The following is a 23,190-nucleotide window of genomic DNA, read 5'->3' as shown; positions in this document are numbered from 1 at the left end:
TGCCTCCTTCCCCACAACCACATACACTTGCACTAGGGAGGTAACCAGAAGAGGTAGGTGTGAATTTCTGTTTTCTCCCTTGTTTGCGTGGAGGTCATATTGTCATTCATCTGAGACTTTCCTAGTCTGACAGATGGGATTAATAATATCTGCCTCACGGGCTGTCTTGAATATCAATGAGGTTATGGTAGGAAATATATTTCTAGTTAAATAGGTTATCTCCTAGGCTGTGTGCCTCTGGAGGGGAAAGACAGTATGCATGCTTATGTTTCAGACACTTTGCCGGGTGCCTGCCATAAATAGGTGGTTCATAAATATTTATATTTATAAATATTTGTTGCATGTGTTAACTTCTGAGCATATTTCAGATTTAAGGCCTTAACATAGCTGAAAAACATTTACATTTAGCAAGAATATAGTCTCTCATTTTTCCTATTTGTTTTGCCAACCTTCTAGTACAAGTGTGAAGAGAATGCTCTGAGGGTCAGTGATTCGCAGACCTTTAGGTTTCATAGCAGGGCTGCCTGATGTTGTTTGGGTTCTCCACAACTCAGAGACTCATAGAGGGGCACTTCCTGGTATGTATTTTGCAGTGTACCATGTGCACATCGTTTTCTGTGGTTCTGGGACCAGTAACATATCAAGAGATTGTTGGAGGCAGACCGAGACTTGCCAACTTTCAATTTTGTTGAATAAACACATTAATCATACAAAAATTGACCATGCTCAAACATTATCATTTAATGAAGGGGCATTTAAGAGGCTAGAAGTAGGAAGGATTGTCTCAGGCTAACAAAAAATGAATGACGTATCTTTAGCTTTATATCTTTTTACTACATTGCTCTTCTTTGTTCATTTTGCTATACTGGTCAAAACTGACTTTCACTGACACTGGTCCAGAATCCAACATTTGGAAACCACTACTGCGGTAAACGTCAAATTGGAGGAAATTGGCACTTTGACATTTGCTGATTTTTGAGACTCAATTTACTCACGTGTTACCTTATGTGGTCACTGTGCCTATGACATGCAATCACAAATGCATGGTGTTTGGCATTTGTGATTTCAAAATGTTAGTGGCTGCTGATTAATGGCAGAGCCAAAAGGAGACAGAGTTGGAGTCCAGGGTAAACCCAAAAGCCTGAATAATTTCCAAACTGATTGATCCTTCTCCTCAACCAGAGATGAACTAATGTGTCAAGACTTATGAGTGTGGAGAGAGAAGTACTGAAAAAACAGGAAGTAAGTTGGAGGCCGAGAAACAAAAACCAAAGGCTAGAGTCAGCATGTGCTGCTTTAGCTTGGATGAGGCTCTCATGGGAATGACTTTAGCGCCAACTTCCCTTCAGTTCATGGAAAACACCTTAAACTCAATGACTAAAAAGCACCATGAAACATATGACTCAATAAATAAAGGGTGTGGAGCTCAAATCACCTTAATCTCACAAGCCATAATTAATTGCATAAGAATGGGTTGCTCCACCCTGTAGAAACAGCTGAAGAAATATCTACTCTCTTGCTGGTAATGCAACTTGTCATTGAGCCTCTGTATGTGGTTGATTACAAAGCTTATGCCAACACAAACTAAATTGTGCACAATATTTACTTTGTAAACTATTAGAGATAACATGTTTGCAAACACTGAATTTTGACTCAATGCAATGGAAATCTGTGCAAGAAAATACTTTGCTTTTAAAACCAGTTCCTGACCACTGAGATTTTTAGTGCTTGCATTTGAACAAAGCAAAACAAATAATTCAGTTGTAACATGTTTAACCGGCTTCCCCCTTTTGTTTGCTCTCTTTTATTAACTTGGAAAAGTTACAGTAATGTTGAAAAACTTATTCTATAGTTTTGGGAGTCTAAGTGTCAGGCATTGCACATGTATAGTGCCAGTCTTCAAAACTGTAAAGCAGGTACCATGATCCCTGTTTTGAAGATAGGGAAACTGAGCCTCAGAGAGTAAATACCTCAAAATTACTCAAGAGTGACAGCTGAAAATTGAAACTAGGTTGCTTTAAATCAAAGCACATGCTCTTCCTTTCACATACACTTCCTCCCTCGTACTATAGGAGACAGGAAGGTTTCGGGACTCCTTATCTCTTCTGACTTCATTTGGGGGAAGCAAATGGGATCAACACCCATCGAGTGCTAGGACTATGTCTTACATATAGTAAATGTGCAATAAAATAATTGTTGATTTAATTATAATTTGAAAGTAAATCTTACATTAATATATCAAAATTATTTAGGAATATTAATTAATCTTTGCCATTGACACATAGTTACAACCAATATAGGGCTGTGGATTAGTAGAGCCATTGGCAACAATGTCCATCACCTGCAAGAATGGAGGAAAACAGTGACAGGGTAATTGCAAGTTCAGATGCAAATGTATATCAAGGACTTTTAGACAATTTTGTATCCTTTTAAATTAGATTTCAGGTATCAAGGTAACAAAGATTTGGTCCACAGTTGTCTTCTCCTGCAAAGCATTCTTCCTCGATAATCCCACTTTGTGCCATAGTTTCAGCAAGCATGCCATAGGTAACATTTCCTAGGATAGATCCTCAGCCCAGCCCTGTCTTTGAGCTTCATCCCGCCATCGCCGGTTATCTCCAGACATCTTCTGGATGCTTTACAACCTTCTTACATGTGGGAGGTCTGGGAATGGGGTGAAGGTGGAATATTTTCTCCCTGGATGTTTACCAGTCTCAGAGGATTCCAACCATCACTTTGCACCACGAAGCCTTGATTGGTGTTGCCAGTTGTCCTTCCAGGGAGGGATTTTGCAACCCTTGGGCTGAAAGGAAGCTGTGTGTGTGTGTGTGTGTGTGTGTGTGTGTGTGCATGTGTGTGTGTGTGTGAGAGAGAGAGAGAGAGAGAGAGACAATGCATTTACACATGCATTGTCTTCTGCTATCTTTTTATTTAGGTTGGGGGTGCAGGGAGGCTGTGAGTAGGGGAAGAGAGACAGGATGGGTTCATTGTCTCTGAAGTGAGAGCTTCCTTTCGCTTTCTCTGTTGCCTGAAAGCATTGGGTCTGGAGGTCTGACCATCAGGCCATGAGTTGCCCAAGTATGAAACCTGGAAATGGTGGGTGATACCCAAGCCACAGCCTTTTTGTCTTTGGGGAACTGCTTTCTTCAGAAAGAAGGAGGTGGGGGGCTGTGAATTGGTTGTTAGTTTCTGAGTTTTACCAAATAAAGTAGAATCTAAGAAGAAAAAAAAAAAGAAACTCTCCTTGAAACTGAACTTTTCCCCCAGTACTACACTCCCCACTATTTCTAAAATTGGTGAATTGATTCACTGCTATCTACCTGGTACCCGAAGTTGGAGACCTAGATATTAGCTGCACTTGGTCTCTTGGTCTTTCTCACATTCAAGAGGTCACCACACAGTCCTTATCTTACACCTGGATCTTTTCTTTTCTATACCCTCTATTTTGTTCTTAATTTTGACTGTTATCAACTGACTTGTATTACTTACAATGCCTCTTAACTGGTCTCCCTTTCATTAACTATGCAGTCATTAATTAGTTAATGCAAGACACATTTGGTGAGTGACTTCAGTGTTCTAGGTGCTGGAATACAATGAAAAGAAACAGACAAACAGCAGTCCTAATGGTGAAGGGAGACAGAAATGAGTAAGTAAAATAAGGGGAAAGGCAGAGAGGTGGGAAAGGAAGTGTGTATGTGGTGCTGAAAATTTAGGTAGAGTGGCCAAGAAAGGCCATGCTGAAAAGGTTACATTTGAATAAAGACCAGAAGCAGGTGAGTGAGCAAGCTATGAAAGTACCAGAAGAATGATTTCAGCGGAGGGTAAGAGCAGGCCCTGAGCCAGGAGCTCACCTGGTAAATTTGAGAAACAGCAAGGGGGACAGCGAGATGGGGGTGGAATGAGCAAGATTTTGTTTCATTCAAATCAAGCCTTTCAAATCCATCCAGGGAGTTTTTTGAATATAAGTCTTAGGTTCTGACACTCAGCCCTTCCCCTGCCTCATTTGAAATGTATCTATAGCTTGTCAAGATCCTCAGGATGGCATCCAAACCTTCCACATGGCACTGAAAGCCTTCATGGTCACCTCTGCATCTTCAGCTTCTGCCATATCCTCATCTGCCCACTTAACCCCAGCCAGCCCGAATGGGACAGCGACTTCTGGGTGTGATGACTGCCTAGAAAACCTCATACCTCAACTGCCCCATGGATTCCCATTTTGTTCTTAAGGGATTTCAACCATCTTTCTTTCCCTCCAGGTAGATACTTTCTTCTCCCCTAGTTTCCCCTCATCTGATCTCATAATTCCCTGTGAATTTCTCTATTCTAGTCATTATCCCTTCTTGTGGGAAACAATGATTTTCTTGCCTGCATCCACCTCTAGGCTGAAACTCTTGAAAAGTAGACATGCATTGTGTCTGTCAGGACATGTCTCATCCTTAGCACAACACCCATTACAGAGTCCACATCAAGCATTATTTATGAAAAAATTGATGAATGACACTGCAAAGAAGGGTTTAAAAATAATTGAACTATAGTTTGGAGGGACTTTATAATGGATTATATGATGTGCATTTTTGTTTTAAATACTGACAAATAAAATATAGATTGGAGAATAATCTCTGCCATCTAATGAGTGCTTGCCATATACCTGGCACTGTGTTGAGTTTTTCTACATCATTTAATTCAATCCTTGTAAATAAGTCTAGTTTACAGATGATGAAATAGAAGCTTATTTACTCAGCTGGTAAGCAATGGAGCTGGAATGTGAATCCAGGTCTGTCAAGCTCAAACTGCAAACGTCTACCTCAGATGGGAGAGCACTTTTCTGTTAATTACCCTGTTGTTATTCATTTCTATCACTCTACCTTGTTGTTGATGCTAAGAAATGGAAAGTTCAAAAATATTGCTCTAGACCTGTGTTATAGGATATACAAACGCATATATTTGAATATGTGTGTGTGTTTACATTATATATTGGAGTTTTGAAGATTATGAGAAATAGTTCCAAAGTAAAGGGACTTCTTTATTTTAGTCCATTTCCTTAACACTAGATGTTTACCACTAGACAGGCAGGAGGGACTCTCTAATTCAATGGTTTAATTTTTTTTCAGTTGAGAAACACTGTGTCCAAACAAGATCTTGCTTGGAATCTCAAAGATGGAAAACAGATTAAATGGAATAGCTTTTCTGTTTGAATTTGGGATGGGATAAAAGGACCCCCTCCTCCTATTTCCAGCAAATTTTCACTGATCTTGTCCACCATTTTTCTTTCTGTCTTAAGTTTTTGTTGTTGTTGTTGTTCTTGATAAACTCAGGTGCAGTGTAAAAGGAAAGAGAGACATGAGAGGATTATTCCGATTGCAAAACGGGATGGTGGCAGAGTCGGTGCCACAGTTTTAAGACTTGTTGAATATATTTATTTTATCAAAGCATGGTGCATCCTGAAAACTCTAGGTTCACATGGAAGATAAGAACTTATCCTTGAATCACAAACCCACACCACTTTATGTGTGTGTACTTTTGGAATGCACTATGTGACTTTCTTTAAATTCAATGATTTACTTGCCAATTTATTTTTATCTTGGGTAGCATTTAAAGAAGTTTATATATAAATCACTTTATACTTCCTGAGGATACAGAGGCTGGGCAAGTGGTGAGGGACCTGAGCTAACTTATGTAATACTTTGGTGAGAATTAGGAAAAGGCAGCTTTTTTGTGAGACAGAGACAATTATAAAAGGGTGTTCCTTACATCTGGGACAGATAGCTTGACAGGGAGGATAGGCTCCATCTCAGCTTCCAATCTTCCCCTAAGCCTTGCAATTTTGTGCATTGCACAAACTTCACAACTGTATATAGCAGACCTGAAATGATGTGTGAAAGTTCTGGAATCTGCTACTTACAGGGAAAGCCAATCCAGAATTCAAATTCTTCTCACAAAGTTTGCAAGTTGATATGAACAAATGACTAATAGGTGTGTGTGTGTGTGTGTGTGTGTGTGTGTGTGTATGTGTGTGTGCGCGCGCGTGCAGGTAAGTATGTAGTAGTGGAGTTGGGAGTTAATGATGTTTTATGAGACCCTGCTGCCAATGAAGTTAAGAGGTGTGGGCTCAATTGCCTCACAGGCTAGTTAAGGATTTTCTTTCCTAGGACTCAAGATATACTCTGGAACTCGGGCTCTTTTCTTTTCTTTTCTTTTTTTTTAAGATTTTATTTATTTATTTGAGAGAGACAGAGATAACGACATGAGTGGGGAGGAGAGGGAGAAGCAGGCTCCCCGCTGAGCAGGGAGCCCGACGTGGGGCTCGATCCCAGGACCCCAGGATCATGACCTGAGCCAAAGACAGATGCTTAAGTGACTGAGGCACCCAGGCGCCCCACCAGGCTCTTTTCAATAAATCGACGTCATAGAATGAACCCCATGAGAAAGTATGGCCACAATAGGGCAAATCTACCTTTACTGCTGATGATGCTCTGTTCATATGTGTCTAATCGGTCCTAAACTTGAAGGAATCATTTTCATATACTGGAAGTCCATGGGCATTCTTTCTCCATCTAATTTCATTATAGTATTGAAATGTATTTCAAGATAATTTGCCACAATTATTATCTGATTTAGAAAAATTTCACTGGGTCCTAGTGATTGAGGCTGCATTAAACAACTAGTAGAGAAAGAATATATTGTAGATCATGCTCCATCATAGTGTATCAAATCTTAATTTATTGGACCCTGATAAGTTCAAAAATAGTTTTAGTTTTGTAATATTTTCTTTGTTAATAATGTTCACTTTATGTTTCTGCAATAAGGCAGATGTTGAAATTTTTGCAATTGAAAATGATTTCTTTTTTTTAAGATTTTTTAAATTATTTATTTATTTGATAGAGAGATACAGCAAGAGAGGGAACACAAACAGGGGGAGTGGGAGAGGGAGAAGCAGGCCTCCCGCAGAGCAGGGAGTCCGATGTGGGGCTCAATCCCAGGACCCTGGGATCATGACTTGAGCCAAAGGCAGACGCCTAATGACTGAGCCACCCAGGTGCCCCATGATTTCTTTTTTTATTGAGATTTTCTTTGTTCTAATATCAGTCATGTTTTTGAAATAAAGATTTGAGTTATAAAGGATTCTTTTAATTGACTTTAAACTTCTGAGCATCGTATTTCATTCTTGCATTGTAAAAGATTTCTAAGGGGGATGTGGATGAAAACCTGGATATTAGGAGATTTACATTGTAGAGTCAGTCTTGTATAATTATTAATAGAAGATGTCTGAAGACTACTGACTAATAGAGTCAGATAAGGACTTTGGAGGCATATTCTGGTGACTGCTCTGCTACACTTAATATACATATGCTTTTATAAGGAAGGCCATCTTTGCTGGAACTCTACAGCTGCCCAAAGGGTGAGTTCTTGCTTCCATGATTGAGATTATGGATTCTTCTCAGTGTGCAAATGGGCACAGCGGCATTATGGTAGAAGGTGGCATGGTCTACAAAGATGAGCCTACCTAGGTGATTTGAAAACAACAGAACAGATGGAAATATTTCTTCTTCTTCTAAACTTCATGATGCTGATACTTTAAATGTATTTCTCTACAAGTCATCAATCCACAAAGTTATGGGAGCAATATTTTGTTGATTTTATCATTGTCAAAGAATATATGCCTTGTGTTTCAAAGTCAACCGTCATGACAGAGAAATTCCTGAGACAGGTTACCCATCTCCTTGCTAATTAATACTAAGGAGAGCCTAGCATGTACTCTATAGGAACTACACCGCTATTCAGTGTTAGTATTCCTTCTGAGCTCTAGAAAGTGTAGCAATTGACAGAGCCATTTAACCTAGAGCAGGTTCTAAGCAATAAACAATTATTTAGTTGACGATTTGCTTCTGTGTCTATTTTCCTCCATACAACATTTTTGTCCTACCTGGATTTAGTTTTCAAGAAACTAGGTGTTTTTCCTCCCTAGTTTTTCTTTATTCTTTCCCTTCTTCTCCTTTCCTTTTTTTTTTTTATTTTTGACTGAAGATGATCTGTAACCTTTATTAACACCAACATGATTTTGCCAACTTCCTGAAAATTATAAGGAAATATTCATGACAGTATAAATATGTCAGATTTTATTGTCAAAATGCTCTCTGGGAAATGAGTACTTGAAATTTTTAAAGTTAAATGTATCTGTTGGGATGATTTTGGTGATGGTTGCACAACTAGCATAAATATGCTAGTAACCACTGAATTGTACCCTTAAACAGGTGAGCTTTATGGTGTGGAGTTACATCCCAAAAGCTGTTAAAAATTAAATTCATTTTTTTAGTGATTGTTAACTTACTACAATAACAAAATTATTAAGCTGTCAGAGAGACGGTGAGGGTGGGCTTGAGCTCACAGAAGCAGAAAAGGACTCAAATGAATGGGTACTCAGTTCAAGTTTTGGTGCCAGCACTGTGCAATTCTCAGTGAGGTATGGGGAATGGGGATACAGTGGTGTATTATTGTTGACAGCAAGCAATTTGTTACAAATAATTGTTAAAGCATCAGAGTTTTGAAATGACTTACTTCTTACACAATTCAGAGCAGATAATTCTAGCATAACATTGCTCTTACTGACTTTCATTTTCTTATATTTTGGGGTGAAGTTACAAGTAGTGCATGGTGGAATTGCTTATGAGCCTGGTTAGATCCATGGGGAGTGTGTCACACATATTACTGCTGTGTGTCAGGGTGGAGAAGAAAGCCCCAGAGAAAAGCTTATATTTAAATTCAGGCTGCAAAATGGCAAAACCCATTTGTTCTTTGCACATTCTCCTATTCTCCTGTTTTTTCCTTCCCATATGTGCTCTGATCTGACTAGACAGCAATGCTTCCCAAGCTTATTTGAGCACAGAAGTATTTATTCCTGAAATACCTAACATTTTGAGGAACACAATGTTCCCAGAACTCAGTTAAGAAAATGCTGCTCTGTGAGTTCTAACTAGCCCAAAGCACTTAGTGTTTCTGCAGGAGAGACAAAGGAACTATTGCACACTTAGCTCAGAGGGCATTCTTATTCATATTTAAATATGCAAGGATGCTTCTTGCTTACCTCTCTCTCCATTTTGGATACTTGAGAGACTACGGTGTAGCTGTTAAGTTTAATTGTAGTTGTTTAGTGCTTCTTACATTTTAATGTATATGTGAATTGCCTGTTAAAATGCACACTTTAATTTAGCAAATCTGGGGTTGGGCCCAAGATTCTGCATTTCTGATAAGCTCCCAGGTGAGGTTGATGCTATTGGTCTACGGACTACATATAACAAAGATTTTGCGTATAATTAGATCAGAGTAGCTCCAGAACAGAAGTGTGACTTTATTGAAAGCATACTATTTCCTTCTGTGTTGCCTAAAGTTCTAGTATGTAAACAGGTCTCTTCTATTATAAGGTCATTATGAAATGTTCAAAACCTTAACTTATCTCTTTGTCAAAATATACTGACCCTAATGTGGAACTAGATACATATTTCTTTCTACAGAAAATAAATGAGTAAAGGATTTAGGGGCCTTCACTTCCAGTTCAAAGTGACTTGATTTTTAATATTAAATTTAAAGTGTCAGGATATTTCATTGCTTCTACAAAGTGAGTCCCACCAAGGTGAAGAATTTGGTACACCACACTCCAAAGGAGCACAAAGCAGCATTTTTGGCCCTGAATATATTCATCTTCCAATGTTTGATCTGATTATTATATATAGACCCAAATATAAAAAAATTTCTAACAATTGCCAGGAAACAACCCTGCTTAATTTGTATGGAAGGATGTCTGCCATGTTTTTTATGTTATTTGCTTGGGGAGGGGAGCAGAGAGTCAGGGAAGGGGGTGCTATGAATGATTGGGTAGAAGAAAGAAAAATATGTATCTTTAAATGCATAAGTTAAGGAAGTAAAAATCTATCAGTGAAGGATCTAAAGCAAGAAAGACATTTAAGCACAATCTGGGTGGCATAGGTTAATGGGCATGATAGAATCTAGAAACTCCTAGAATGGTTCTAGGATGAGCAGAGAATGGAATCAGAATCCCACATGTATTCATCATAGTTAGTTATATTTAACTATATCTGTACATGATAATTGTTCTCATAGAAGAAAAGGTGGCTTCTAATCAGTCATGGATAAAAGCCAAGATTAACTGTTGCAAATGCTCTTGAGTAATATTTAGTTACATCAATATATTTTTAAAAAACATCTAGAACTCAACCCTTTCTGAATTTAATTCTAGTGGCTCCTTGCCCAGATTGTCTACAGAAGCAGAGGAAAGAATTGAGATTCTCAGTATTATTTTCCCAGGATGGTTTTGTGTCATAATGAAATGAACAGTGATACTAATATTTTTGAGGCCTACACAGTAAAATATGTCCCTCAGAGCTCAGGAAAAATGCAGACATGTCACTTGTCTTGGGAAGCAGTATGTATAGCGGGGGTAAAACACTGTTGAAGTGGTTAGAAAAACTGCTTGACGTGAGGCAAATCACTTCTCTGGACTCCAGTTTTCTCCTTTGTTCTTAAACAAAGAATCAGTGAATTTACTTGTTACCTTCATACTATTCTTTCATCCTTTAAAAGGACGGCACCTTCTCATTTCCATGACCACTCCTATTGGTAGGTTTTCTCACTTTTACTGCACACTGTTTTTGCAAAACACGGTATTTCTTAAGCCTGTCTGCTTGCAAGGTCCTTATCTGTCTCCTACCCCCACACCCCTCCTCCCTAGTAGACTGTAAGCTCCACCAGCCGCAGCTGACTCTGAAACTCTACTAACTGGGTTCAAAGTCCATGTCTGCCACTTAACTTACTGTGTGAACCTCGGAAGTCACCAGACTTCTCCTAGATTGCCTTACCTGCAAAATGAAGGTACCAGTAGTACCGACTTCCAGATTTTTGTGAGGACAAACGAGTTAAACCTTTGTTAACAGAACTTGAATTCTGTCTGGCGCTTGGCCCTGTGTCAGTGCGCAGTCAAATACACGAGGGCAAGCACTGCTGGTGATTAGTTCTCCACTGTATCTCCCAATTTAGTATATGTGCTGCCGAAGCGAGCACAGTATCTCCCCATGTTTTTTTTTTTTAAAGATTTTATTTATTTATTTAATTGAGAGAGCGAGAATGAGAGAGAGAGAGAGAGAGAGCACATGAGAGGGGGGAGGGTCAGAGGGAGAAGCAGACTCCCTGCTGAGCAGCAGGGAGCCCGATGCAGGACTCGATCCCAGGACTCCAGGATCATGACCTGAGCCAAAGGCAGTCGCTTAACCAACTGAGCCACCCAGGCGCCCCCAAAGTTTTTAATGGTCTGTTCTTTAAATGGAGCTGTACGGGGTGAGGCTGGGTTCGATGATGTCTACATGGTAAACATGGCTCCTTACCATGAGCATGAAGAGCCGTACACATAGGGGTTCTGTCTCCTGAACCAATGCATCCATTTACTAGGTTTCTTCTATTTTTATGTAAATATTCTATGAAACACCAGCCCTGTCCAGAAGCCTGTATTTTTAATTACTACACAAGTAATATAGAAAGATAATATAGTACAATGGTGATAATCATGACTTTTGTAATTAGACAGACCTAACTGACCGTTGGTAAATGACAAAACCCCTCTGAGCCTTAGTTTCCTAATTTATAAAATGAGGATAATCACATGCGTCAGAGGGTTGTGAGATTAAACAGGATGCTGTTTGTAAAGTACTTAGAACTCTGGCCCGTGTTCAGTAAGTGGTAAGTTCTACATTCTTCTTTTAGGTAGAAACTAGCTTTAGCTGTAAATAATGTAATTTTTTATAAATGGTGTTTCTCAAGAGTGATAACATTCTGTAGAATCACAGAATGTTAGCAATGGAAGAGAGCTTCAGGAATAACCACTCTGACTTCCCATTATGCAGAAGAATAAACTGATCTGCAGAGAGATTAACTGGTGCTATGGAGAGGCCTCTTGACTTTTTTGTCTGTGCTCCTTCTCTGATATTTTATTGTTTTTTTGTTTTTTTTGCAACCCAGGACGTGGTGGGCACTCTGTTAACAGTGTTTATTAAATAAATGTTAGAAAAATCAATAGCAGTTGAATATTTATAATACCATTCTGCCAAGCACTGGGGACATCTTGAAAATAGTCAAAAAGTTGTCCTTGCCTTAAGGCACTCCTGTCTTTCTGAGGGAGTATAAGATACCTGTCTGTTAGCAACATTTCCCACAGTTGACCCATTCTTTTTATTGAAACACTTTTTTTTTCTTAATTTCTATGATTCCACACTCTTTGTATCCTTCTGGTTCCCCCTTTTAATGTCTTTTGCTGGTTGCTTCTCCTCTACTTGCCCTTAAATGTCTGACGTTGCTCCATACTCTTCCTGGGTGTTCTCTTTTTTCTCTAGCTGATCTTACTCAATCAGCTTCAATTACCATCTAAACCAACTGCTCTCAAGTTTTTGTGTGCATACGAATCAATTGAGAAGCTTGGAAAAACAAAGATTCCTGCATCCAACATCCAGATAGACTGTTTCAGTACGTCTGGTCTTGCTACTCAGAAACCTTCATTTTTTTAAAAGATTTATTTATGAGCAATTTCAGAGCTGTAGGGCTGAGAACATTTTTGCAGAGGGAGAAGAGGGAATAGGTTAAAGATAAACATGCAGCACACTCTATGACCCAGAAAATCCATTTTCTGGATAAACTCTGGCACTTTTGTGCCACGAGATCCATTTGAGAATGTTCAGAGCTGCAGTTATTTGTAAGGGCAAAATACCAGAAGAGCAGATATGTAAGTTAGAGTAAACTCTTACAATGGAACATCATATAGCTGTGTGAATGAATACATTATTACTATACATGCTTTATAAAACATAATTTTGATCCCATTTATATTAATTTCAAATATAGGTAGAACTAAATGATATGTTATTTGGGGATCTGTCTTTGATTGGTAAAACCGTAAAGAAAAATCAAGGACATTTAGATAACATGCCAGATAACAGTTAGGTTGGGCAAGGTCATTGAGAGGGCTGTTAATGGACAGGATGTTACCTGGTGATGGTATTTTTCTTAATAAATGATGACTACTTTGGGGTTCGTTTTAATATTAGTCTTTGTGTGACACATTTCACAATAAAAAATTTAAAAAGTAAAGGGAGTGCATAGGAGAAGAAAATTGAAATGGAGGCAACTCATCTAGACAAATCTTTGGAAGAGTTTTGCTGTTGAGGGGAGGAAATGAGAAATAAGGCAATAGCTGGAGGAGGGATGTAGGTCAAGGAAGGAGGTTTTGCTTTGTTTTATTGTTTAACTGGAGATAGTATGGTGTGTCTTTATGCTGATGGGAATATTCCAACAGAGAAGCGAACTGTATGTTTTAATTCATTCTTTGCAGTTTTAAACTCAGGCAGATATCCTGGCTAAGAAGTAAGATTGTCAGAATAAAAATTTGTCTAGGTTAGAAAAAAATACATTCCATGGCTCTTTTTAATATACTTGCTTGAAGTTTGAGCTCATATATCTGTTTATTAATCACTGAGGCACTTGTTCATATCTCTGGCAAATGGATACTGTAAATAGTCAACAGAATCTGCCATTTTCTTTCTGCTGAGTTAGTCATAAGTGTGTAAACTTTTCCAAAGTCAATTTTATTTTCGATGGTTTTAGATAGTTACCCAATGAATGGTTTTACTAGGATGGTGATTCTATTTTACATATCATAAGCATGTGCTGTGTTTAGACTTAAAGCATACTCTGAAAAATCATGCAGTTATGGCAAGTTTTTTTTGCTCAAGAGAATGGGATCCTTTAAGTTGGACAATACCTTTTAAGGAATTGGATTGAATATCTTTAAGTTCCCTTACAATAGTCGATGTTGAGTTTTGTCCTCATGATTTATTTTAGGGGTATCAACCATAGCCATGTTGGCGGCTGAAGCAGCATAAAAGTCAAGTAAGTAACAAATTTCTGAGGAGATAAGTTCGGAGTGTCTTCCAGAGGACAACCCCTCCCAGCCTGTACCACCTCCCCTCCCAGCCTGCACCACCTTTAGAAAAACATTCTGGCTAAATGTGGCAACTGTTTTAGCATGCAACCTGAGGTTTTTGTGAGCAAAACTTGAACTTTAAATTCACAATTTTGGGGCTCTATGACTGTAAAGATAAGTTGACACTCATTTGTCTATTTTCTATTAAGAGATACAGTTTTTGCCTAATGATTTACAATTTTAAGCATGGTTTTTGAAAGGTAACATAGCAATTCATAAAGCAGTTTTGAAGCAACAGGCAGAGTTTGAAATGTATTTCTGACCGTTTTGGCTTTTTTCTCTACTTTTGTCTCATGTTGTTTTGGGCTGGAAGAAGTCAGGCTACCTGATGGGCTTTGGCATGTCTGTTTAGTCAGTTAATCATATCACAAGCACAGACAAAAAGGGAAGAAAATAGAAATAAGATTTGTTATGGTCTGAGGCATTCTGCTAAGACTTGTCTCTTCCTGAGTTGACATATGCTCCCTTGCCTTGAGTCTTTCCTTAAACTGCATTCTGAATTCCAGCTTATAAATCTTTATCCTGTTTTTCAAACCTCATTTCATACTTTTTATGTAATGTAGTGGTCATAGATACTCCCTATGTAGACTTGACAAAAAAATCTGGAGTACCCAGGGAATCTGTTTTTTTTATTTTATTTTATTTTATTTATTTATTCATGAGAGAGAGAGAGAGAGAGGCAGAGGGAGAAGCAGGCTCCCAAGGAGCAGGGAGCCCGACGCGGGACCCGATCCCAGGACTCTGGGACCACGACCTGAGCTGAAGGCAGAAGCTCAACCGTCTGAACCACCTAGGCGCCCGGGGATTTGAAATGAATAATGATTATATTATGATAACGTAGCTGTCCAGGTTCCTGGGCCCTGTGGTAGGATTTCCTTCTTTGGAGAGGGGTGAGCAAGGTGGGTAAAGAAAGAAATACACCATTTTGTAACCTTTAGGAAAGGACAACCTGGAGGGATCTGGGGGGTTAATTTATATATAAAAGTAAGCAAACTGTCCAAGAGAGCCCATTTTCAACCAAAAGTATCACAGAATTTACCTCGAGATCTACCAAAAATTACCAAAGAATTACCTAGAATTACATAAAAAATATTTGACACACTTTTATTTCCTTTCCCTTTCTCAGTATGGATACCCTGCTTTCTCAGAGCATATGGAAGAATTGGAAAATCGTGGAGTTTGAGATTTAAATTGGAGATAGCATGGCATGCTTTTATGCTGACAGGAATCTTCCAGCTGAGAAGGAAACTGTATGTTTTAATTCATTCCTTGTAATATTAGACTCAGGCAGATGTCCTGGCTTCAAAATAAAATTGTCAGAATGAAAATATTTCTGATTTTAACTCCCCCATCCATTTGAATATGCCTTCCCCTTTCCACTGAAAAGTCTGCTCTTTATTCAGGTTGACAGAAGGCATAGTTTTCTAGTCATGGATCCTCAAACTGGTGGATGTGGATCCATAAGTTATTTTCAAAATTTCATCAATTTGGCATGGTAACCCTGATGATCTCATTCTGATAAAACCAACCAATCCAATTGGGAATGAAATAAAATTTAGGTTAAAAAAGGAACAACAAATTGATTTTTAATAGATGCAGACTATTAAGAAAGAAAATATTTCAGACTGTGATCTGTAAAAATCAGGGTTTCAAAGAAGAGTCTTTTGTAGTTGGAAATTTGGTTCTGATTGAGTGTCATATTTCATGTAAGGATGAATCAACTTAGGAATTAGATTGATTCAAGGCATTCCAAAATTGTACATCTCTTTCACTATTGGCATTATTTATCTATCTTTCTTAATTTTCCTTCGAGTGATATTTTGTTGTACATTTAGCTGCTTATGAGGGTCAATTTTTGAAAAATCAGAGAAATTTCTTTACAAAATTAAAATACAAATGTTTCAGCAAAATGCATTTCAAACTGTATTGTGATTACCAAAACAATGTTACATTGTTATAGAAATTTAAAAAATAATGGAAAAACATAATTCATAAGCTTACCACTTATCTTTTAAAGATTTACATATTTATTTTAGAGAGAGATAGAGAGCGGGAGAAGGGGCAGAGGGAGAGAGAGAATCCTGAATCAGACTTCCCGCTGAGTGCAGAGCCCAGCATGGGGCTCCTCATGGGACATGACACGGGGCTTGTCATGGGGGCTCGATTCCAGGTCTCTGAGATCATGACCTGAGCTGAAATCAAGAGCTGGCCCCTCAACAGACTAAGCCACCCGGGTACCCCAAGCTTACCTCTTTAATACAACAAATATGATTAGTGTTTTATGTACCTCATTAGACTTTCTCACATGTATACTTTGTGAAGTGATAGTTAATGAGTAAATACAATTCTGTGATTTTTTTTTTTTGCAGAAAGTAAGGACAGATACAGTATATAAATTCATAGGTTTTTAACTCTTTTAATGAATTCATCATATCCATTGTGTAATATGAAATTTTTTATTTATATTATTGTTAATTCTTAATTATTTATTGTTAGAAACTTAGATGGCTACCCATTTTTCACTTGTGTCTATATATATTCAAATGCACATAGTTGTACTTAGATTTTACTAAAATAATTTAAATTTTGATTGAGTTTTCTAAAGTTTGGTAGATTTAGAGTAAACTCAACTACACTTAACAGACAACACATTACTTATGCTTTTACCACCTTTTTAAAATGACTTAATATCACATTTTTCTGTGTTCATGGAAAAACAAATGAATATGTTCGCTCATAGATGCACATACAAACACATCAAATTATGTAGTGATTTTGAGATTGTACCATCTGACTGTAGATGATACCACAATTTGTTGCCTTTTTTATGTGAATGTGCATGAAAATCAGTATTCATTAACTAAAAAGAAAACTAAACAAATACTTTTTCTTAAGTATCAATAAGAATTTACTTGAAAATAATGTGGTAAGTATATGAAAAGTAGACAAATACTATCTTATTTTCTTTCGTTTTTTTTAAGATTTTATTTATTTGTTTAACAGAGAGAGACACAGCAAGAGAGGGAACACAAGCAAGGGGGAGCGGGAGAGGGAGAAGCAGGCTTCCCCACAGAGCAGGGAGCCCGATGCGGGGCTCGATCCCAGGACTCCGGGATCATGACCTGAGCCGAAGGCAGACGCTTAACGACTGAGCCACCCAGGCGCCCCCACTGTCTTATTTTCTTAAAGAAGACTTTAGATTTCATTGTGTATTTCATACCTAGTAATGATACAGAAGTCACAATACAGAATCCTGGAAAAATTCTAAAACAACAGAGGAATTTTTTACTGATGACATTTTTAAAATCCACACCCCACTTTTTGAAAAGTAAAGCATGAGAAAACAAAACAAAAACACTTCCTTATTTAAAGATATGTTTTCATAATCCTAAGCTGTCTCTTTACGTTTACTCATTTTGTAAAAAAAAAATCAGTCATGCAGCAAGCACCTTATTTAAACAATATCAAACATATTATCTAAACAATCAAACATATTCTCTAAACAATATCCGTAAGTTTCAGTGAAGTTTCTGGAAAAGTAACTAAAAGATTGCTAGACACAGTCAAAATTTCTTCAGCTTCTGTATATTTTTCACATGCTCTAAGATGCAGTAAAATTTCTAAAACTACAGAGACAAAAACAGGTCTTACCTATACATTTTGGTCTTGAACAATGAAGAGATCCTCTCTTCTGCCTATCCAACTTCTTTGAGATTTCCACACAAATGAATGACTATCATGCATTATGTGTGATCCTATGAAGGAGCTGAAGACAAAGGAGGAAATCCCACATAATTAAAATCTAACTTGCTAAACAAGTCTGAAGGGACCAACTTGAACCAATAGCATGACTTGTGGAATGAAATCAGAAACAGGGAATTTCACAAATGAGTAAGAATTTTATTTATTCTGGTAAATTGTGACTAAACAGGATAACAGATGATGGCTATTTCATGAAAGCTTGCAACTACTCCACATGCTCTAGAATCATTATTTTTAATTCAAGAGGATGTGAGACTCTTGCCTGTGTTATATTGTCACACACCTCCTTCTTTTCCACAGCAAGCTGAGGATGATCAGAAAATACTTTCCAAGAACTAATGGGTACTACTACCTCTGAATTCACCCTTCTCTGTGATAAAATACTGTTCTTCTTGTAGAATATGAAACAGAGATTCAGAGAAGTAATTGAATAAGTGTACAAGTTGTGGCATAAGCAAGCAAAACAGTTGGAACTAAAACTGACCCTGTTTTTTTCCAAATATGTCCTTTGAAAAAAGTATTCTAACTCACTACTGCTAGCAGATGAGTGGACGGTGGAGTGTAGTAAGAGCATGTGTGGGGTGAGGCTAAGGAGGGGGACGTCGGCAGTGTTTGCAGGCCAGGGTCCACCCCATGAAAACACAAAGGCAAGAATAGCGTGGAAGTGAGAAAAGACATCTCTGTCTCATGTGTTGGGAAGGAGTAGGAACTATATCTGGAAGGTTGTGCTGAGGTTACTTTGTGAGATATAGTGCCTACTAAAGAACTGGAATGTGTAATTAGATTGGGTACTAAAACTTAAATTTTAGTCTTAGTTTACTCACTAACTACTTGTGTAGCCTAAGAAAAAAAATCACTCACTCCTTTATGAATCTGATTAACCTACTGAGAAAGAAAGCCGAATCAGGTGGTTTTAGAGGACTCTCTTATACTCAAATTCTATGCCTTTATCTTGTAAATCACTGATAGCTAATGGCTAATGAATTCACTCTAGGACTGCAATTAGGCAAGTGTTCAGTTTCTTATACATTTTTTATATAATGTGCACATCAGACAAGAGGCACTGGAAGGAGTGGGCTCCTCTCCATCCTTCCCTTACATATTTTCATTAGATCCTAATATCTCATGCCTGATATTCTGATGGTTTTTTTTTTTAGTAAAAACAATGAAAAAATATTTTTAAAACTTTTGAACAAAATTACCTAAACAAACCATTTTCATTTTGCATGTTAACCTTTAAGTACTTTTAACATATACAAGCTTTTTTCATACAGTTATATCATAGTGTATAACTTTGTATTATGCTTTTTATTCTTAATGTAATTTTTATAAGCATACCCCTGTGCTATTAAATTTTTATTTCTAGTAGCTGTATATATTATTTTAGTAGCTGTATATGTACCTAATAGTTGTATAAAATGTGCATTATAAGTTTTTAGTTTGATGTCATTTCAAACTTAAAGAAAACTTGCAGATATAGTACATAGATTCATCAATTATTAATAATTTCAGTGGCTGCATTTTAAAGGGTGAATCATCTTGTACTGAATAGATTTATCATAAAACACTGAAAGCCTCTCCTAATGTATTTAGATATTTTATTTTTTTTAACTGTAGGTCATTCTTTCTTTTTTTTTTAAGATTTTATTTATTTATCTGAGAGAGTGAGATAGAGAGAGAGAGCATGAACAGGGGTATAGGCAGGGGGAGAGGCAGAAGCGGACTGCCCCCTGAGCAAGGAGCCCAATGTGGAACTCGATCCCAGGACCCTGGTATTATGACCTGAGCCTAAGGCAGACTCTTAGCCGACTGAGCCACCCAGGTGCCCGGAGTAGGTGATTCTTTCAAGGACCATCTTCACCAATATACTTTTTATTTTTCACTCCACTGCTAAATTTTCCCTTGAAATAAGTGGAAAGGAAAATAATTTATTGGGCCAAATTATATTAATATTTTAATGGCTTTTAAAAATTTACTTTTTAAAAAAATAATTTTTTCAAGGATGTGAAGTATTGTCTTCTGGTGTGTGTTGACAGCACTTTCCCCCAATGATGCATGCTCTTTCTCCTCCATCTTTGTATTTCCTGGAGCACTTAGCAAAGGCCTTTTTTAGTGAGTAGGTACTTAGTCAACACATATTATTTAAATGTCCAGTAATTGAGTGTATTAATGCAGACCCTAGAGCCCTATCACTATTCACAACAGAACTTGGGAGTGAGTCAGAGGAGTGGCATGGGAAAAAAAAAAACTGCATTCAGTCTGAAAGCGACTTCCTGCTTGCCTGTGATGATCTCAACACAGAAAGAGAGGTGGGGCATGAAATTATGGTTTGTGAGGCAAAGGAATTGCTCTTACAGAGACTAGTTCGAAAGATGTTGAGTCTTAACCTTCAGATCCTCAGGGAGTGGCGGGATAGGTCTTGACTTTTTTTGTTCTTAAGGGGCAGCCATTGTAAGAATAAGGAGTATAAGATGACATTATACCAAAAATATCAGAATCTTCTTTTTCCTTGTCATATGCTTGATTTTATTCCTCCAGTTGTGCACTCACAAAACCAAGACAACCCAACTTAGGAGGACTGACATGAACAGGCTTCAGGGAAATAGAAGAGATCATTTATTTTAGTGGAGGATAAATCATGCAGTGTATGAGCCATCAAGATTGGTTCTTTTGCCTGCCTAGGCCGAGGGGGGAGAGATCATGGTAAAGAGACTATCTCCAAATATGCAAATGTATGTTAAAAAAGCCTTGCTTTGACAGAAGTATGAATCATTCATTGGAGCCCGTCATAACAATATGAGCAGAGAAAACAACCAAAAAGCAGATGATCTAAGAAGGTGTGAGCCAATGGTGTCTTCTTTGAATTTGGAGCTTAAATGTTTAGTCATCAGGTTCAGGGTAGCACAGTCATATGGCTATGGTTGGTGATGAATGTGTCATGAGCTCCCTTACAGAATTATTATATGGATAGAAAAAGAAAGATAATGGATGTGCGTACCATTTGAAATGTAAAATGTGTAAAATATGATTTAAATAGACACGTTTACATTTATTATAAATGTCAATTTTATTTATTCATTAAAAAATTATTTATTTATTTGACAGAGAGAGAGACAGCAAGAGCAGGAACACAGGCAGGGGGGATTGGGAAAGGGAGAAGCAGGCTTCCCACTGAGCAGGGAGCTGGATGCCGGGCTCGATCCCAGGACCCTGGGACCATGACCTGAGCCGAAGGCAGACACTTAATGACTGGAGCCACCCAGGAGCCCAAATGTCAATTTTAAAATCAGGTAATAACTGGATTTTGTTTGTGTGGCCAAATTTAATTTTACATATTACCACTTGTAGGTAGTTAGAAATTAGGGAATAAGTCTGTCCCACCATATTTCAAAGGCTTTTGTCTATTCAGAAGGCATGTTGTAGTGGAAACAGTACACTCTGGAGTTAGAATACACCTAGAATCAAATTGAAGTTGTTCTGCTTCCTACCCAGCAGAGTTCAGAAAAGTTGTTTATGAGCCTCAGTTTTCTTATGTGTACAAATGGAGTTAAAGTATCATTCTCAGAGAGTTGTAAACATTACATTTGGTCAAATCAAATCCAAGGAATGAACAAATGTAAAGCACCTGGCATGTTCAACATGTAATGTAGTCATTCCTTCACCTCCGATGTTCAGGGGAGTATGTGTATGTACTTGTGTAGGGGTCACAGTTGCTTGAGTCATGGAGGGCATGTAGTTCAAAAATGGCCCTGGGTGTTTCTAAAATCCCCACCCACCCAGATTCACACGTGTGATCTTGCTTCTCCAAACCAATCTTATACCTAAAGAGTTTGTTCAAACATTTAAGTAATCCAAAGCTTACTACAACCTGTGATGGCTTTCATGTTGGCGGCCAGTGATTTTTTTGTGCATTCCTCATGTACATTTTTTAAACCAGTTTCTAATAATAGTAAGAGATTAAAGACACATCTTGGTCATGGGTTCCTTTTTATCTTGTTAAAGGAAGAAGTATGTATCATTTACCTCTCTCCTAAGTTCTCCACATCAGTCTCCCTTGGACTGCATAGACTCGTTTTCTCCTATGGAGGGTAATTTCCTGCACATATACACAAATTTGATTCTTGCACTTTTTCTCTACATTCAGAAAAGCAATCAGGGCAAATTAATATAATACATGTTAATACACAATGTAAGTGATCTTATAAACTGAAAGTTCTGGCTGAAAAACCCAATTAGAATTATCCAGTATATCCACAAAAGGCTCTTAAGTGATTTCTTATTTGGTTAATAACAAGGTAACAGTGTGAATACATGCAAATGTTAGTGGAGTATCTATTTTCAGATTGATCGAATTATCAATTAATGACTGTCGGCCTTACCTGCTTCTTCAGTACTGCCCGGCAACATAACTAGGTTTCTCTGGTCAGTTTCTAGTTTAGTCTTTATAAAAACCATTTCAGATCTTCTCTACTCTTCCCCAAATGTTTATTTTCTATTTTTTATTCCCTGCCCTTGCTTTTAACAGATGACTTATAGTTCTACTGTTGGAGAAAAATATTGACGGTTTCAGATGACGACTCCTTCAACTACTTATCATATCTATATGTCTTACGCATCTGCCTATATCCTTCCTATTATAGTGGAAGAGGATTTTGTCTTCCTTTGGGAGGCTAATCTTTTCATTTGTGCTTTGTATTCACATCTCCATCCTTCCTCATCCAAAACCTGTTTCTCCGGTGTTTCCCATCTCTACAAGTCTCCTCCCATTCCCTCAGTTTCTCACACTAGAAATCTGGATATCATTCTTGACTCCGTCTCTTTTCTAGTCTTATGTGCATAAGTATTTATTGAACCTGTTTCTCTTCTGTCTTCAGCCCCAGTGCCCCCACGTGACTCCAGTCCACTAGAATCCCTCAGCTGGATTACTGCCACTCTTCTGATTAGCTCCCTGCCTCTAGTCTTTTCCCACTCCCGTACATTCTTCACACCTACAAGAACGACCATTTGCAAATTGAGTTATGTCACCATTCTTATAAAAACCCTTCAGTAGCTTTTTTGCGTTTAAGATACAGTTCATTCTCCTTAACATGGCTGGTAAAGCTCCACAGTACCTGGACCTTGTCTACCTTTTTACCCTTCTCCTCTTCCTACCTCATTTCCTACACTCTATGTTCTATCCATTGAGTTTCCTTTAGATACTTGAATATACTGCCCTCTCTGTCTCCTCCGGGTCTGTTCCCTCAGTTTGTATCATCTTTTTCTACCCTTTTCAAGAAAGTTCTTTTAAATTCCCATATCTGATTAATCTTTAAGGTATGCTTATATGCTTCTTTCTCTACCAGAGCTTCTTAATTCCTAGGATAGGTTGGTTCCTCTTCAGTGTGATCCAC

The 23,190-nt window shown here is 37.8% G+C and overlaps 1 protein-coding gene across 1 annotated transcript in view; it reads right to left on the bottom strand.

Moving 5' to 3' along the window:
* Positions 1-4,108, bottom strand: part of TMPRSS11D (transmembrane serine protease 11D) — a 36,365-nt gene extending 32,257 nt beyond the window's left edge. The window contains exons 1-2 of the mRNA XM_088021343.1: positions 4,052-4,108; positions 2,290-2,341 (exon numbers count right to left, since the gene is read on the bottom strand). Of these exons, the coding sequence (XP_087877469.1) occupies positions 2,290-2,341; positions 4,052-4,108 (109 nt within the window). The remainder of the gene's footprint in view (positions 1-2,289; positions 2,342-4,051) is intronic.
* Between the last annotated feature and the right edge of the window lie 19,082 nt (positions 4,109-23,190).

Source organism: Eumetopias jubatus, unplaced genomic scaffold (genome assembly GCF_037043125.1).
Source record: "Eumetopias jubatus isolate StellerSeaLion01/CBP00866 unplaced genomic scaffold, mEumJub1_p1.0 scaffold_2, whole genome shotgun sequence".
Lineage (NCBI taxonomy): Eukaryota > Metazoa > Chordata > Mammalia > Carnivora > Otariidae > Eumetopias > Eumetopias jubatus.
Note: the sequence above shows the minus strand (reverse complement) of the source record. Positions and strands in the feature narration are given on the sequence as shown.